The sequence below is a fragment of the Nannobrachium achirus genome (assembly GCF_963921795.1).
Source record: "Nannobrachium achirus genome assembly, chromosome: 20".
Lineage (NCBI taxonomy): Eukaryota > Metazoa > Chordata > Actinopteri > Myctophiformes > Myctophidae > Nannobrachium > Nannobrachium achirus.
The window spans coordinates 53055024-53074262 of record NC_137827.1 but is presented as its reverse complement, the minus strand read 5'-3'; the positions used below and the strand labels follow the sequence as shown (position 1 = coordinate 53074262).

The 19239-nt window shown below is 43.7% G+C and overlaps 1 protein-coding gene across 1 annotated transcript; it reads left to right on the top strand.

Moving 5' to 3' along the window:
• Positions 1-2674: 2674 nt before the first annotated feature.
• On the top strand, positions 2675-3139 carry LOC308306312 (ubiquitin-conjugating enzyme E2 L3-like; the record flags this gene model as incomplete). Its single annotated transcript, XM_080751231.1, has 1 exon — positions 2675-3139. The coding sequence occupies exon 1, from the start codon at positions 2678-2680 to the stop codon at positions 3137-3139; it is 462 nt and encodes a 153-aa protein (XP_080607357.1). The 5' UTR covers positions 2675-2677.
• Between the last annotated feature and the right edge of the window lie 16100 nt (positions 3140-19239).

The following is a 19239-nucleotide window of genomic DNA, read 5'->3' as shown; positions in this document are numbered from 1 at the left end:
CATTTACTCTCAAGTACCCCCTGTAGTATCTCTGCGTACCCCTAGGGGTACACGTACCCCCATTTGAGAAACACTGGGGTACAGGACATCCATTGGCCCCTGAGTAATGGGATTGCAGAAAAGACTGGGTGGAGGCTGACGATAAAAGAGACAGCCTTGCACAGCAGTGGGACATCTGCATCACCGATGAGAAGATAACTGAGAATTTAATTTCATAAATTAAATTCAAAAATAAGATTCGAAGAAAAATACATTAATTAATTGGGTTTTGAACCCGCCTTTCATTATTTATTCGTCCATCCACAACACTGGTTCCCAAACTGTTAAAGTCTAGACTAAAAAAGAGAAATGTGATGTCTCCCTGGGACCCAAACAAGCTTGTTGATCTGCTTTTATTCATAGAATTACATGTATTTTCTTTTTAGAGGTGCCAGCCACCATACATTTTGAACGTGTTTTTTTCCGGCATAAACAGCTGTAGCTGTTTGCAACACAAAGATGCAACCAATTACAATATTTGAACACAAAGAGGAGACAGTGCAACACATGCGCCACTTACAGTAAGGCCACGCGCACGCAAGCCAGCACTGCACACGCGCACGCACATGTAGTATACTATAAACTCACCCGCTTCTGATGTTATTCACGAATAGTGATTTTTAGTATTCAAATTATTCAACCTCAAAGTAATCGAATAGTCAAATATTCGACAGGACTGGCCAAACTGTCAAATATCAAGTAAGCAAGAGGCGAACATTGTGAAAATAGCCGATCTACATGCTCACAACGCCTCGCGTTGCGAGGCGTTGTGAGCATGTAGATCTGCTATTTTCACGATATTTATCGTGGGTCACAGCCTAAAAAGGTTTGAGAAGCCCTGGTATAGAGCATTTACAAATTCATCCGCCAGGGGCATTGACAACTCATTCTTATAACTTCCCATCTAGCCACGCTTTATAAACTATATATTTTTTTAAAGAGAAAACAATAAAAAATAAAAAAAGATTAGCGAATATTCTACTTCGGTGAACAACGACAAATAGTGACTTTGATATACGGCTATTCCAATATTCGAATATTTGGTGAATGCCCTACTATAAACAGGAAAAAATGCTTTTTATTTACCTGTGACCCAATAAAACGTTAGTCACGACCCAAACCTACACACCTCCCGTTCCCCACACAGCTACCCTACCATCCATCCATCATGGCTCTCGCAGACTCAGATAATGTCATGTCCTGATATTGCGTGTGGGACATGATGACCTGTGGGAGGCGATGGCACTGGGATTGAAGTGAGTGATTCCAGTGTGATGATGACAGACACCCTGACCTAAAGCCTAAAGGTAGCAGTAAATTGGCTTCGCCCTCCGAGGCATCTCATGACGACTGTCTCCCTAACGACCTCAATGAATAGTTTTATTTTCTGATTTATTTTCCCCTCTCTGCTTTATTCAGATAGTGACAGTGAGAGTGAGACAGGAAAGGCAGGGGAGGGGGGAGGGGAGAGAGAGAGAGAGAGAGAGAGAGAGAGAGAGAGAGAGAGAGAGAGGGTCACATGCCAAAAAGTCTCATACATGAGTCAAAAAACTCATGTATGCCCCCCATGAATAATTTAGACTGACAGACAGACAGACACTAGACAGACCTTTATTGATCCCTGAGGGGAAATTCACAGTAGTGGAAAAAGTAATTATTTTTTTCTTTTTAGATTTCTTGCTTTAGTAAAAGTATAATACTGCAATGTAGAAACACTCTCACGAAAATATACTTCTCTGCTAATCAATCAGCAAGCGATGGTTTTGATTCATATTAGGATACATTTGGGGCGGCTGTAAACACGAAACGGAAGTGCAGAGAAGCCTCCACATCTGCTTTATGACTTACGCATGAGCAGAGAGCTTCTTCTGTTGCTCCATAACTGTATGACGGAAGCGTTTGAGAGTTGTCAGAGGCAACAGTCTGGCCACGGGAGACTACCAGCTATTCCAAAGGTGTTCAACAGGGTGTCCGGGACCCCTAGGGGTCTTCAGAGTTACTGCAGGGGGTCCTCCAAATCTTTGAGTGATATAAACTTTTTTCTTCTTTTTTTATATTAATATACTTGTCCATATTCTGAGAACTTTAGCCAAAAATAGCCGATCGACAAGCTCACAACGCCTCGCGCTGCGAGGCGTTGTGAGCTTGTATATCGGCTATTTTCAGCAAAGAGGTTTGTTTAGAGGGGAAAAAGAGACTAAGTGAAAGGTCAAGTTTATTAAGTACTGACGATTCAAGTGGTTAAATATCTGGAAACACACATTTAGATGAACCCAAAATACACTGGTGATTGTGCTGTCAAACGATGAAATTAAACTATATGGTATCTATGGGTTGTAGGGGGTCCCTACTTCATCTCTCTCTCAACTAAGGGGTCCTTGGCCTGAAAACGTTGAAGACCCCTGAGCTAGACTATGACGTCATATTGATGACGTTCGATATTTGCGAGCAGAGCACTTCTTGGAGGCAAAGTCTGGAGCCGTACGGAACTCCATATTCGGACGTCGGAGTGACGTCATATCTGATGACGCGAGATTGGAGGGCGCACAGCTTAAAAGGCCGGCTACACGCAGTGTGGGAGCTCACTCAGTAGTGAGATACTCCTTTCAGGAATTACTTGTCCCATTGTTCTTTCAAGATGGCAGCGACCAGAAGGCTTCACAAGGAACTCGTGGACATCCGCAAGGCCACAATGACAAACTTCCGGAACATCCAAGTCGACGAGTCAAACATATTGGCGTGGCAAGGGCTCATCGTTCCCGACAACAAGCCTTACGACAAGGGGGCCTTCAGGATCGAGATCAACTTCCCCGAGGAGTACCCTTTCAAGCCTCCCAAGATCCTGTTCAAGACCAAGATCTACCACCCCAACATCGACGAGAAGGGCCAGGTGTGTCTGCCCATCATCAACACGGAGAACTGGAAGCCGGCCACCAGAGTGGAGCAGGTGCTCCAGGCCCTCATCACCATGGTGAACGAGCCGGAGCCCGATCACCCTCTGAGGTCCGACCTGGCAGACGAATTCACCAAGGACCGCAAGAAGTTCTTCAAGAACGCAGAGGACTTCACCAAGAAGCACGGTGAAAGGCGGCCAACGTAAGGGTCTTACAAGCCCTTCAGTGATGAGCGCGTACTCCCCTGTCGCACTCGCTTGCTCTATTATTTTGCCTCCATCTCACCTGCCCAAACAACTATAGTTTTCCCTCATTCCTTCTTGCTACCGAGGACCACAACCTCTAAAGATTTGTGAAATCTTTTGACGATGACTTTCTTTTTTTTTTGGAGGGAGTCTTTTTTTGGTGAGTTTGTGATCCCAGCACAGCATTTCTTGTGCAGTCTGCCAACAGGCCGAGGACCCCGATCCAACTCTTTTTCTTTTCATAATTCATCATCGCTCAGATCTCAAGTCCTCCTATAGAGAGATATAGGGACTCAACTGAGCGCACCTCTCCAGTTTTATATAAACACTAGCCAGCTTCCAGGACCTGCCCTGAAGAAATGCACAAGGTATAAGTGCAGTACAGGCAACGAGTCGACGGCCATGATGCCGGTCATCTATGACAGTGGTTCAACCTGTGGTTGGGCCTTGACGACAGTGCGAACGGAGCCCCGACCAATTGCCAAAACACCAATAAAATTAGAAAGAAGCAGTTAGTTCTACAATCCACTGGGAAATTAATTCCGTATTACCATTTATATTATATATTGTGATGCCAATCCTGTCTGGACATTATGTTGTCTAAGATATCCAGCCTTCATGCAACCCAGATGACATCAGTCAAAAAGTTGACCAAAAGCAGGTTCACTTTAGCTGGCATAAAAAGCAGGTTGAACCGAATACAATAGTCTGTTGCCTATAGCAACTACACTGATTAAGTAATTCTGGGAAATTGCAAGTGTGCTTGCACTGACGCAAGTCGCGAGGAATCCACTGGGACATAAATTCTGTCTGATTGTACATTATATTGTCCAAGATATCTGGCCTTCAAAAAAATAAATAATAATAACTTCAGTTAAAAAGTTAGCAAAAAAAGAAAACAGGTTTACTAGTTCTCAGACCTAGTGTGTTGCTTATAGAAACCACAATAATAACTTTTGATATTCTTTTTTAAGTAATGGTAAATAAACAAAAATATTTGTTCTTATGTATGGCTATTGTGGCCAGATGTAGGCCACGCTTCGCCTCCCGGACAAAGCCAGATGTTGGGGCTTAACTCCTTCCAGGAGCACCGTTCAAAAAGAAGAATATTACTTCAAGAAACATAATCTACAAACTATACTAGTAAGACGCCTCAGGGCGACATCATGCGACCTCGTCCTAAAGGGATGGAAACCCCTGGTACCCATATATGGAGATCCATGTACTGTATATGGAGATATGCCGTGAGAGCCAAACATGCTTAACCCTCTAAGGCCCGCATTAAGAAATACTTGAAATAAAAAATTGAAAAAAATCAGATGGTGTTGTAGGAGTCATATTAAGAGGAAAATGTAATGTTTTTTTCAAAAAAATGTTTTTGTAAGATTTTATAGCCATAAATCAAAAATCATAAATCATGCTCTAATTTACATATGGGGGATATTTTTCACAATAATGACATATGTACATGTTCTAGACATTCTAATGATCACCAAAAAAAATAGTACAGGCATTTTACTTATGTTTTTGTGAGGTATAGCTTCCATGAAAAAGTGAGATGTTGTTCGTCAAAACTCTGGAATTTCAGCGGGTGTGGCGGGTGTGAATGTCAGCCCCTGTGGGGGGTATTTATATGCAAATATTGTGGCCAATGGCATTGTAATACTAAACAATAGAATCCAATGGTGGTGTTTAGGTGGTAGGGGGAGCTAAAATAAAATGATTTAAACCTTTTTTTGGATAAAATACAAACGTTGTAATATTACAACCGTGGGCCTTAGAGGGTTAATCAGTTATTCATTATGTGAAAGTCCTATGATGCCCATACATGAAGATCCCTGTCTGTAGAACCAGCCACACAGATGTGGGCTGTCTCGGCCATCTATCTTGGCCATATATGGATTATGTTAGTGTGCTATGTGGCCGATGTGGCCTCCATTTATGGGCAATCCCATATGAATTCCTGTTAGATATGGGCCTAATATTGATGACATCAGGGAACTCCATATATGGGCATAAAAGTGATTCTGTTAGTGTGACATCACAGTGAAGCCAGAGCGTGATGTCAGAACGGCAAACCCATTCTGTTAAGAGTGTTTCCCCTGACATCACAGTGACATCAGAACATGATGTCAGAGCGACAAACCCATAGAACCACAGTGTCAGGTCAAACATTGGCCAAATTGGCCCAAATGGTTAGCGTAACCATCTGGGTTCCTATAGCATGCTAATCATGGGTTCAAGTCCCGATCCTGACGACCTTTTCATTGTGTCACCCCCCCATCTCTCTCCCATATTTGCTGTCAACCTCCTACCATATCTATTATCTATCAATACATTCAGAAAAATTCCTAAAAATATCAAACATAAGGCCATATATGGAGATTTCTGTGTCAGTACTTGTCCCTTTTATGTCATGGTTGCTGATGTCATCAATATTAAGCCCATATCTTGGAATGCCCATATATGGACATACTGTGTCAGTCTCAAGTGGTCAATAATGTCAGACATCTATGATGTCAGTTATCTCCATATATAGTCAATGGAAAAATTCACAAATAACGTTATATAAATTAAACTATATAACATATTGTATCTCTTAGCAAAATGCAAGGAATTAATTCCCGATGAAGCCGGTCCATTTGACATATGGCCCAAGTGCCTGCCACCAAAACTGTGGGAGGAGTAGCGCAGCAAAAAAAAGGTTTAGGAGGAGATGGATGGATGGATGGAATAATAGTCTCACAGATGCCAGCTCCAAATCTGTGGACTGTAGGTGAACGGATAGGGTTTTTATGAGGCTGAAGAAGCTTTCCAGCATAGTGACATGCAGAACAAACTGTCGTATCGTATGGTTTACATAGAATTGTCTTTCACATATTTTCATATAGCCTATATTTTATTTATTTATTCCATAAAGTTGGAGTTCAGTATGAGGATTAAAGGTATTAACGTTTACATCATCCTAATAGGTGCTAATGCCGAGAAATGGCATGAAAATGTTGGTGTGAAGGCTGCTGCAGTCTGAACATAATAGTTTGCAGTGCATGATTGTAACTTTAAATGTGAAGAACTACTGTGTGGATTGGCCCAAACACTGTCTTAAGCGCACACGCGCACGCACACTCGCACACACACAATTTATAGCTCAAGTCCCAAACTGCTGTGAGCGTGCCAGGCCCCGAGGCACTGTGGCAGCAGGTGTACATAGGGGCCTATAAGCAAAAATGGCAAAAGCAAGCATAAACAAAATCAAATGCACTATTGCACATCACGCGATGTCCTGCAGTTACGAAACCGGGGAAGCACTATTTGTTGCGGGGAATGAGGAACACGATGTCCAAGGGTCGTTGGACATCACTGTCTGCCATCCACTAATGTTGTAGTGGATGGAACTCCAAGTCAGGGAGGCAGTAAGCTGCCCTGAGAAGGGTTTGGCAACCGTCCTGCGCTCTCCTTAGGCAGTGGAGGTGGGCGTTCCCAGGCAGCAATGTCAGCTTGGAGAGCCGCTACCCTTCGGTGCAGTCGTGTTCTGTTCTTACAGGCACCGGGTGGTTGTCGGTGAAGTCGAAATCCATCCGTATGCCGGCATTCAGGGCACAGTTCAAGTACAGCCCTTCAGCTTGGCCACCGAGCCGGTCAAGCGATCAGCGGGAGAGAGAGAAACATTGGACGGCAGTTCTCTCATTGTGCCGCTCCTCTGTAGTATAAAACATGGCCGAGTGATGGCTGATGGCTGAGTGATCAGGTGCACCAGGGCTGATGGGGGAAGTGACGTGCCACATGTCCCTGGTTTAACGTGCCACATGTCCCCCAGCAACCAGACTGCCGGCCGTTGGCCCCCCTCCTCTGCCTCGTCAATCTCTCTCACGCGACTGGCGGGAGAAGACTTGAGAGACACCTGATGCAAGGTCTCCTCAACGACCATGTCATCGTCCACATGCACTGGTGTTTGGCATCATACTCTGCCGTGGGCTCTCAGAGCCTGCCTGGTGACACAGCAGAATTGGCTCTGCCCTGCCGCTCTGCCCTGCAAAATCTCTCCTATGGTACCACATCAACACAGCATGGAATTGGGGACACAATCGTATCCACCACTAACAAAATATTCGAAGTGTATGAGAGGCTAAATCTCATCAAATGGTGGTCCGTGGCTCAGACGGCCAATAAATAATGGACCTCGATATGAAAAGGGTTGAAAACCACTGTCATAGGGCATCGTGGGGCGTCACTGGGCCGGGAGGGGGGGATGCATGCATGCATGCGCCCCCGAATAAAAGTCTTGCAGGGCCAATTCTTCCTGGACAGGATACGAGAAGGAGGGATTAGCGTTGCAGGGTCAGGAAATGCAGGTCAGCCACGAGGGTTTCCCAAGCTCTTTTCTCCCCTTCATCCTGGCACACGGTTGATTCCTGGCACCCTCTCGATATAGGTTAGGTACACACTGGCCAAATCTCTGACTTAGGGGGCGGCCAGCAGGTCTGAGAGTGTCTGCGGTGCCCGCCCCCTTCCAATGCCAGCTCGAGGAAGACAGAAGGCTTGCGTCACAGCCACCATTGCCCATCGTCCACGGTTTTGCGACGAAAAAAACTTCATACTCACATTATGTAAACAAGCTAAGTGAAATAAAAGTTCATTAAACGACAACGTTAATCACAATACAATAAACGTGCAAAACTTCAAATAAGGAATTGATTAGACTAATGAATAAGCGCACGCCCGAGGCATACTGGAATTCTGTGGAAAATCCTTCTAGCTGAAATTGTCGCTCCCCGGGGGGCTACAAGAGTAACAGTAAAAGCAATAGTTCTGGGTACCACCATTTATACATAGAAGATATTTGTATGCCTACAGTGTTTCCCTGTTTATCTGCAGCACCTTTATTCACTTTTTTTGGAAAGAGAAGGAGCTTTTGACACGTACAAATCTTCATTCTTTAGATTTTTAGTGTTGGCTATTCGAAAATAGCGGATGTACAAGCTCACAGTGCGCCACTTCTTGCTGCGCTGCGAGTGTGTATATCTGCTATTTCCTAAAATTCTGTAGTACTGATTTAAAAGGCATTTGTAGAATCAGCCTCTGGTCTTCTTAATGGGCTAATATGCCCGATTCCTAAATGTTGAATAGGCCTGGGGTGTTAGCTCCTCTCACTGTCGTGTTTTCACTCGACTGTGAGGAGTCACACCGTCCGGGTGAGCCGCGTAACCGCTAACGCACATATCTTCACTCGATCTCCCCCAGATCCGCGCCGAACAGCCCCCCCAAACCCACAATCAACCCCGGGCCAGTAGGAGTCACTTTGTAAGGGATAGCGTCTGGCTCAGAGGTCGTTATCGAGAATAAAAAAAAAAAATCCCGACAGTCTGATGCCGCCGACGCGAAGCGGCAACGCGGTCGCATCGGGAAAAAGGAATTTGATCAAATAGAATCCATTTTCTGTTACTGCATCGCTTCAAATATTTTTAAAAACATTATTGAACAACGTTTAGTTGTAAATGACACTGTGTGTTTGTTTACATGGCTGTCATGTTGAATAGGCCCTAGCTCTGGTCCATCGCGTCAGCTGCACTGACGCTCTGACAGACCCGTCGCTAAATGACTAGACCGGGATTTCTCAGCCCCTACGAGCGCTCAACTTGAGTCAAAATAAACTAAACTACTTTACTACTCACCAAACCAAAGGCAGTTTTGCGTTGTTGAAAGTCTATTCTCCGCAGTGGGAAACCTCTCAGCACCCCACCCACTCTGTAAAATACATTATTTTTGTCATGAAATAAAACGCACCCACCTCGAGCCACCCAGCGGCCACCGCAGATACAATGGTTCACAACCCGGAAATAAGCGGCGGTCGAGTTGGATGCGTTTTATTTCATGCCAAAAATAGTGTATTTTGCAGAGTGGGTGGGGTGCTGAGGGGTTCACCACCGTGGAGAATAGACTTTCAACAACGCAAAACAACCTTTGGTTTGGTGAAGTAGTGAAGTAGTTTTGTTTATTTTTGACTCAAGTTGAGCGCTCGTAGGGGCTGAGAAATCGTGGTCTATTCATTTGCCGACAGGTCTGTCAGAGCGTCAGCGGACCAGAGCTAGATAGGCGCTACGGCATAACATTCACGCAGTGCAGCAGGTGCTCTGAGCCGTTGATTAGGCATCAGTCTGTTATAGACTGGAGCGGTTAAGTTATCAAGAAATAACACACAGCTGATTTCAACGAATGACCAATCAGAATCAAGCATTCAACCAAGCCGTGTCATAAAGTGCAGCCTGCTTCAGACCCACAAACACTGCAGACTGTGTTTGTTCCGCGCGGCTGGGGGGGCGCCAAGCCTGAGACTGTGAGACACCTTTGCCAAGAAATGAGTGCGGGACTCTGGTGGTGGTGGGCGAGTGTTTACGCTCGCAGGAGTGAGATTTTGGCAGATTTCCATTAACTTAGTCATTGATGACAGACAAGATGACCACAGGACTATTACAGTACTAGCTGTGCTGTGCTGTGCTGTGCTGTGCATTGGTGGAAAAAAGTACTCACATTTCTTTCTTAACTCTTATACTGCCAGATTATTTATTTATTTATTGGGTCTGGTGCCATCAAAAAGCGGCTTACCTTTGCAACGTTATAGCAGATTGATAGACTTTTTTTTTTTTTTTTTTTTTTTTTGCCTTTCATGCCTGCCTGGTCTGCACTTTCACAGACCAGGCAGCAGAGGGCGGCGTAATGCCATTAATGTGAATTTGGCCGTTCCGTCTTGCCATAGATTGGGAACACACATTGGCCACAAAGCCCCAGGGCCAGAGAAAATCAACACGGAAGAGAATTGGTCTCCGTTGATGTTAACGCATAATGGATTTTTAAGACCATCACTGCTCGCCATGTGATTACAGTACACGGCGGCGCGACCCCTCATCAGCTTAAGGACATCAACAAGGTAAACGAACGAACGGCCGTATTGGCGCGGCTCACTCTCTAGAATTGGGACGAACAGGAACGTCCAAAGCAGTATAAGAGTTAAGTAAAAGTATCAATACTGCAATATAGAAATACTCTGTTACAAGTGAAAGTGCGGAATTTGAAATGTACTTGAGTAAAGGTACAAATGTATAGTATCAACATGTACATAAAGTAAAAAATCAAACCTCGGTTCGAAGTGGAGCGGTGAATTTGAGCAGCTGTACCCTATGTGAGTGAGTGAGTGAGTGAGTGAGTGAGTAAACTGTGCCTGTGAGTGAGTGGTGAGTGTGCCTGGCCTGCACAAAACAGCGCCCCTCCTTTAACTAGTGTGTTGTGTGTGGCCACTCAAGGTATTGCCAGGCTACGGACATGGCCAGCCAGCCACCCAGCCACCCACCCAGCCAGCCAGCCACCCACCCACCCACATACCCACGGACATACCTGTCTATTGGGAGCGCTTTCACCGCTCCAAAAAAAGAAGAAAGTACTCAATGTGCAGAATGTCCCATTTCACAAGTTTTCAAATGCATAAAATCTTCTGAAAAAAGCAGCGTTTTTGCCTCTCCGATGTAGTGGAGTAGAAGTAGTCTAAAATTCTGAACATTGGAAATAGGTGAAGTAAAAAATACCTCAAAAGTGTACTTAAAGGCCGGGGAGAACCACCCATTTTCAACATTGAACTATGTCATTAATATACCTTTGAGTTACAGTATTATGCGGCAATGAGAAAAAAGCCCCTTCTGTGTTGCCTAGAACTGGAGGATTGATTTTGGGGTTTTATATTGAAAATGGGTGGTACTCCCCTTTAAGTACAGTACTTGAGTAAAGGTACTTTGTTACTTTACACTGACTGTACTGTACTGTACTGTACAGTGCATTCATCAAGTGTGCTTTAGCCTTGCATATGATACCCATCTTTGCTCTAGCGATTAAACATTCCTGCTGCCCCTTAGCGAACTGAATAAATACTGTAAGGGATAGCGTCTGGCTCAGAGGTCGTTATCGAGAATAAAAAAAAAAAATCCCGACAGTCTGATGCCGCCGACGCGAAGCGGCAACGCGGTCGCATCGGGAAAAAGGAATTTGATCAAATAGAATCCATTTTCTGTTACTGCATCGCTTCAAATATTTTTAAAAACATTATTGAACAACGTTTAGTTGTAAATGACACTGTGTGTTTGTTTACATGGCTGTCATGTTGAATAGGCCCTAGCTCTGGTCCATCGCGTCAGCTGCACTGACGCTCTGACAGACCCGTCGCTAAATGACTAGACCGGGATTTCTCAGCCCCTACGAGCGCTCAACTTGAGTCAAAATAAACTAAACTACTTTACTACTCACCAAACCAAAGGCAGTTTTGCGTTGTTGAAAGTCTATTCTCCGCAGTGGGAAACCTCTCAGCACCCCACCCACTCTGTAAAATACATTATTTTTGTCATGAAATAAAACGCACCCACCTCGAGCCACCCAGCGGCCACCGCAGATACAATGGTTCACAACCCGGAAATAAGCGGCGGTCGAGTTGGATGCGTTTTATTTCATGCCAAAAATAGTGTATTTTGCAGAGTGGGTGGGGTGCTGAGGGGTTCACCACCGTGGAGAATAGACTTTCAACAACGCAAAACAACCTTTGGTTTGGTGAAGTAGTGAAGTAGTTTTGTTTATTTTTGACTCAAGTTGAGCGCTCGTAGGGGCTGAGAAATCGTGGTCTATTCATTTGCCGACAGGTCTGTCAGAGCGTCAGCGGACCAGAGCTAGATAGGCGCTACGGCATAACATTCACGCAGTGCAGCAGGTGCTCTGAGCCGTTGATTAGGCATCAGTCTGTTATAGACTGGAGCGGTTAAGTTATCAAGAAATAACACACAGCTGATTTCAACGAATGACCAATCAGAATCAAGCATTCAACCAAGCCGTGTCATAAAGTGCAGCCTGCTTCAGACCCACAAACACTGCAGACTGTGTTTGTTCCGCGCGGCTGGGGGGGCGCCAAGCCTGAGACTGTGAGACACCTTTGCCAAGAAATGAGTGCGGGACTCTGGTGGTGGTGGGCGAGTGTTTACGCTCGCAGGAGTGAGATTTTGGCAGATTTCCATTAACTTAGTCATTGATGACAGACAAGATGACCACAGGACTATTACAGTACTAGCTGTGCTGTGCTGTGCTGTGCTGTGCATTGGTGGAAAAAAGTACTCACATTTCTTTCTTAACTCTTATACTGCCAGATTATTTATTTATTTATTGGGTCTGGTGCCATCAAAAAGCGGCTTACCTTTGCAACGTTATAGCAGATTGATAGACTTTTTTTTTTTTTTTTTTTTTTTTTTGCCTTTCATGCCTGCCTGGTCTGCACTTTCACAGACCAGGCAGCAGAGGGCGGCGTAATGCCATTAATGTGAATTTGGCCGTTCCGTCTTGCCATAGATTGGGAACACACATTGGCCACAAAGCCCCAGGGCCAGAGAAAATCAACACGGAAGAGAATTGGTCTCCGTTGATGTTAACGCATAATGGATTTTTAAGACCATCACTGCTCGCCATGTGATTACAGTACACGGCGGCGCGACCCCTCATCAGCTTAAGGACATCAACAAGGTAAACGAACGAACGGCCGTATTGGCGCGGCTCACTCTCTAGAATTGGGACGAACAGGAACGTCCAAAGCAGTATAAGAGTTAAGTAAAAGTATCAATACTGCAATATAGAAATACTCTGTTACAAGTGAAAGTGCGGAATTTGAAATGTACTTGAGTAAAGGTACAAATGTATAGTATCAACATGTACATAAAGTAAAAAATCAAACCTCGGTTCGAAGTGGAGCGGTGAATTTGAGCAGCTGTACCCTATGTGAGTGAGTGAGTGAGTGAGTGAGTGAGTAAACTGTGCCTGTGAGTGAGTGGTGAGTGTGCCTGGCCTGCACAAAACAGCGCCCCTCCTTTAACTAGTGTGTTGTGTGTGGCCACTCAAGGTATTGCCAGGCTACGGACATGGCCAGCCAGCCACCCAGCCACCCACCCAGCCAGCCAGCCACCCACCCACCCACATACCCACGGACATACCTGTCTATTGGGAGCGCTTTCACCGCTCCAAAAAAAGAAGAAAGTACTCAATGTGCAGAATGTCCCATTTCACAAGTTTTCAAATGCATAAAATCTTCTGAAAAAAGCAGCGTTTTTGCCTCTCCGATGTAGTGGAGTAGAAGTAGTCTAAAATTCTGAACATTGGAAATAGGTGAAGTAAAAAATACCTCAAAAGTGTACTTAAAGGCCGGGGAGAACCACCCATTTTCAACATTGAACTATGTCATTAATATACCTTTGAGTTACAGTATTATGCGGCAATGAGAAAAAAGCCCCTTCTGTGTTGCCTAGAACTGGAGGATTGATTTTGGGGTTTTATATTGAAAATGGGTGGTACTCCCCTTTAAGTACAGTACTTGAGTAAAGGTACTTTGTTACTTTACACTGACTGTACTGTACTGTACTGTACAGTGCATTCATCAAGTGTGCTTTAGCCTTGCATATGATACCCATCTTTGCTCTAGCGATTAAACATTCCTGCTGCCCCTTAGCGAACTGAATAAATACTGAGAAAGGGCAGAGTGAAACGGCTATATAACATATCCCATCATCGCAAAACGTGAAAAATATCTTTTGCCAAAGAATTGTTTCATTCAGCGGGCAAAATGCCACTGAATGTGAATGTACATCTTTGAACGAACCCGACCTTCAATGGAGCTTCTAAGATCTCTGTTGGGGGGAGGGGGGGGGGGGGGGGGGGGGGGGGGATGGGACCCGACTTTGATGACATCCACAGACACAGATAAAAAGAATGTAATAAAAAATAAAAAAAATGACACGGCACAAAATAACCGTCGCAGTCAGCGAATCGGCGGCGGCGGCGCACAAAGCCGACGGCGAGCTTACAAAGAAACGGGAGCTTAAAAAGACGTATCGAATGTGCTGACACAATTTGATTTAACACGAAAACGGATGAGGCAAGATAAATGGTAGAGGAGGGCGGGGGGAGGGGGGGGATTAGATGGGGAGAGATAGTGTCATGTCAGAACCAGGGCGTTATAGAAGAAGACTTCCAACGGAGGAGAGTGGGGGCAGCGAGAAAGAAAAAGGAAAGATTGTTAGGTAGGGAGGGAGGCGGTAAGACGAGAAAGAGAAAGAAGCGATAAGGAGAGAGGCCAGAGAATTAAGCTCAGAGAGGGAGAGAGAGAGAGAGAGAGAGAGAGAGAGAGAGAGTGCCGGGCTGCAAATCTGTTTATTGCCTCCGTACTCGGTCTTCGACGTTCTCTGCTCTCCCTGGCTCGCTGCTCGCTTCTCGAGCGCCCTGCACTGCCTGCCTGCCTAGTGCCTCTATCTCGTCTCTCTGCTGCTGGCTGCCAGCTTCTTTTGTTTTCACAGCTTGTCACACACGCACGCACGTACGCGCACACACACGTCACACAAGCGATGGAAAGTACATTTACTCAAGTACTGCACCTAAGTAAAATTCTGAGGGGAAGAAATCGATAGAGATACAGTTTAATCTATATACTGTAAATGTATTTGTGAATTCACTTTCTCCATTGACTTTAATTAAAAATAAACTTTTCCCAGATATTTGATGTCTGACATCATCATGTCTGACATCATAGACCACATGAGACTGACAGAGTATGTCCATATATAGATATGAGAATGACACGGTATATGCCATATATGGGCATTCCGCTCTCGATTTTATATATTACCTCTATTAGCCTACCTCTATCTTGCAGGCAAACGTTGTACTTTCTACTCCACTGCAAATGTTTTGAAAACTTTGGCTACTATAGTTACTTTGTAGATTTTGATTATTATGCTGCTAAACATGCATTAACCACTTCAGCCCTATTTAAACTTTGGCTATTTGAAAATAGCTTACACATAATAACCTCTGAAACGGGACATTCTGCATCATGAGTACTTTTACTTTTGCTACTGTTTTGATGCCAATACTTTTGTACTTTTACTCAAGTTAATTTTGGCCGGATAGATATAATTTTGAGGGTCCTTGACACAAAAGAAAAGTTTGAGAACATTTAGAAGGCGTTTGTAGAATCGGCCTCAGGTAATAATGGGTTAAACCGCTAAATGCATAGATGATCGGGGTTTCTTTTGTTTCTCTCTCTCTCTCTCTCTCTCTCTCTCTCTCTCTCTCTCTCTCTCTCTCTCTCTCTCTCTGTTGCTCGATAATCCACCATTGACGGAGTTGCACTCTCATTAGAGAAACCTGAGGCTGATTGAACTGCCTTTCACCCCCCCAAGTCCAGACAAAAAACCCTCTTTGTAGTTGTCACCGTGTTGGGGGCCACCACCAGTGATGCTGAAGTGTTGGGGGCTGTCTAGCTTTTTGTACCCGACTATTAATAGCAATAAAGAGGCAGAGAAAGGTACTGCCATGTGCTCCCGACCTCATGATCACAAGAGGCAGGTATGCATGTAGGGCTGTCACAATTATTACATAATCGTCTAATCGTGATTATTTGACATAATCGTCATAATCGTTTCCATGTTGAAAAATGTTCATATATTTTTTAAGAAAGTCAAAAATAGTGGAAATAGCAGATCTACAAGCTCACAACGCGTCGCATCGCGACGCGTTGTGAGCTTGTAGATCGGCTATTTCCACTATCAATGTTCTTTTTTAAGTATAAGGTTGTCAAATATGTCAGTAATTTCATTGTATATTTAAGGTTATGTGTCATATCTGCCACGTGCAACTTCAAAGCCTACAAGCCAAACAGAAATGTAATTGTCAACGACAAAAACACAATTAAATCGTTAATCGCAATTATTTGAGAGAAAATTAATCGTCATGTAAAATGTCATAATCGTGACAGCCCTTCTGTATATGCATGTTGGTATGACGTGGTTGACATTAGGGATGCGGTATCGGTACTCGTGGTATCGGTACTCGCCCCGATACCGGCCTATTTTGCGGTATCGGTACTCGTCAGATACTGCTCACAAAGCGCCCGAGTACCCTGTGTGTTCCGCCACTTCGCCTTTCTCTCTCTCTCTTAACCCTTTCAAAGCCACGGGGAGCCCCTTAATGTTAAAACCGTACTCTATCGCACATCCCAGCGGGGAGTCTCAGCCACGTCGTACTTTCCCGGACTTTGTCATTAAAACCGGAATAAATGATTTTGATCCGAAAATCGGCGATCGTCTAACCTTCCCTAGTCACCACTCGTGCATTGATAGCTCATGGCTGGGCTGACATGAAGCAGAAGTGATGTCATTGGCCTTTCCTTTTCCAAGGCACATTACCCTATTCGGTTACTGTCTGTACCCTGGTGCTTCTACAGCAGCCATGCTAGGGGCTATGCTAGCGAAAATTTTCAGTTCTGCTTTTGAGTCACACATGGACTATTTGCGGGGACATTTACGTGAAGGGATCGCGCACGCGAAACGCACGGGGAGATCGATGATCGGCCAAAACCCCCATTCTATCCCAACGGAGAACCAGATAATCACGGTGAGTTTATGACCTGGGGGGGGAAAAAAAAGAAAAAACAACGGCGCTGTCCAAGAAGGAAGGGCGGCGGGGTCATGTTTATAAACATAATATTATGTCTCAGATCACAATACAATAATAGAAATCTCACGGCTAATCTACCAACCACCATTCTATTTCGGACGGCAAAGTGTTAAAGTATCAAAAGTAAAAATACAAAATGTTTGAGCATAGCAGATCTAGAAGATCATGCACAGTACAGGAATTTCCATGGGCTAAACCTGAAAAAAAAAAGTGAAATGTGCGGCAGTTGTGCCATGTTCTGGGAAAGCAATGCAATTTAATGTGTTATATACAGCCAGAAAGTGAGGAACATCTGATAAATAAATAAAAAAATAAAAAAACGTAATTTAAAGACATTTTGTATTATTAATTGTAGGCCTACTCGTATCGGTACTCGGTATCGGCGAGTACTCAAAATGAAGTACTCGTACTTGTACTCGGTCAGCAAAAAAGTGGTATCGGGACATTCCCTAGTTGACATGATACATGCTCACAATGCTTCACAACGTGACGTATTGTGAGCTTGTAGAGTAGGGGTTTTCAAACTTTTTTGACTCGGGGCACCCCAGTAAATAACCTTTTCATTAAACGGCACCCCTGAATTACTCTGTTAATTTTTAGAATCTTATATCATATTACGCTCCATAAATATGAAAATCTTTCTCCCAAAGATACAGTATCTCACAGTGAAATATACAGTTTCCATGAAAACTGACTGTAAATAACGTTATACTTGATGTTTAACTAACCACTTGAACCCCAGCATCACGTTGCATGAGGTACAGGGGTTGTCAATATGTCCATACACGGACAAATGGCAAAAGTCTTGGTCTTGTCCGTGGCAAAATTTTGATTTTCTTTGTATGACATCATTGTAATGTTCTTATTTTAATCATAAGACCCTATTACTGAATGTCAGTGTCCAGGTTTTCTACAGAATATGTATGACACTTTGTTTTACTATGACACTATGGCATAGGAGTACAAACAGATTTGGTTCCACTCTCAGAGTTACAGACCATGTTATAGTCATTCAGGGCTAGCTCTTTGTGTTTCTGGTATTGTCCACTCATTTTGTATGTCCCTGGCAAAAATGTCCACCACAAGCCAGTATGGCGATGACCCCTGATGAGGTGTTATCATTCAATAATATTGGCCTGGAGTTCCCAACGACACCGTGCTCAGGGGGGTCAAGAGGGAAGTCAAAAGCCCGTAAGGCTGTGTGTGGATTCCTTCAGACATGGTGAATCTACCCTGTCCAGGAAGAAATGGTACAATCCTGTGCACTACTGCCCCCTTGGTGCGGCATTGTGAAATGGCGCCTGATGGCATAGCTGTCTGTCTATAACAAACAGCAGTGCAGTTCAAGTAAAGTAACTAAGTATATTTACTTAAGTAATGTAGCCTATAAGTACAATTTTATGGTGTTTGTACTTTACTTGAGTATTTCCAATTCTTTTACTTCAATCCACTACTTCTCTGTTGTACTTTTACTCCACTACAATTATTTGAAAACGTTATAGTTACTTTACAGATGGATAAATTAGAATATTAAATATCTTGGCTATAATTTGAAAATAGCCAATCTACATGCTCACAACGTGTCGCATCGCAACGTGTTGTGAGCTTGTAGATCTGCTATTTTCAAACATTTTGTACTTTTACTTTTGGTACTTTAAGTAGCCTACATTTTGATGCCAACACTTTCTCATACTTTTACTCAAGCACATTTTGAATTCCTGACTTTTACTTGTATTTCATATTGCTATATTGATACTTTTACTTAAAGGGGTACTGTCACCTAAAGGGGTACTGTCACTTTAAAAAGTCATCTTAAAATATGAGTTAATATTTGTATCATGTCATTGTGGGAATGCGCAATTATAAGCCAATCAAATTAATTGACTGTACTTAGACTACAGTACTTACTGTACTGGTCAGCTGTTGTTGGGGGGCGAGGGGCAGATTACACTGTGACATGAGTTTCAGACTATTTCAGCCCATTTTCAGAGAGACCACGTGACCTACAGTATCATATTATAATTTCGGGGCGTGTCAGCGGGCCTTTAAGTAAAATATGTGAGTAGGCCTACGGCACAAAACAGAATATGACAGAAGGGGTGACGTGGAGTGTAGAATATTTATTTATATTAAGACTGTCAAGTCTTTTTAGTTGCACTATACAGGCCTGGAATGGCTTGGCCATCTCGGATTCGATTTCCTTTATCACATCACAAATAATCCAAAATGCCATTCATCAAGTACGGTTTTAGGGTGCATATTATCGTATAATCATGTCATTGATTTATTTCAGTTGAACTTGGATTACTTTGGTCACAAAATCGTTGTTTTTTTAATAAGTTGGTTATCATTGTGCACAATAACAGTCAATATTGTCTCAGTCCATAATCCATCTGACATTATGGAACATGTCAGAACAGCTGTTTTCCAAAGTACCGTACTTTGAATTATTCTGTGTTGCAATTATAATGATTTTACTGTAATTAAAACCTCCTGTTCCTATCCTGTAAAAAAACACACACACACACACACACACA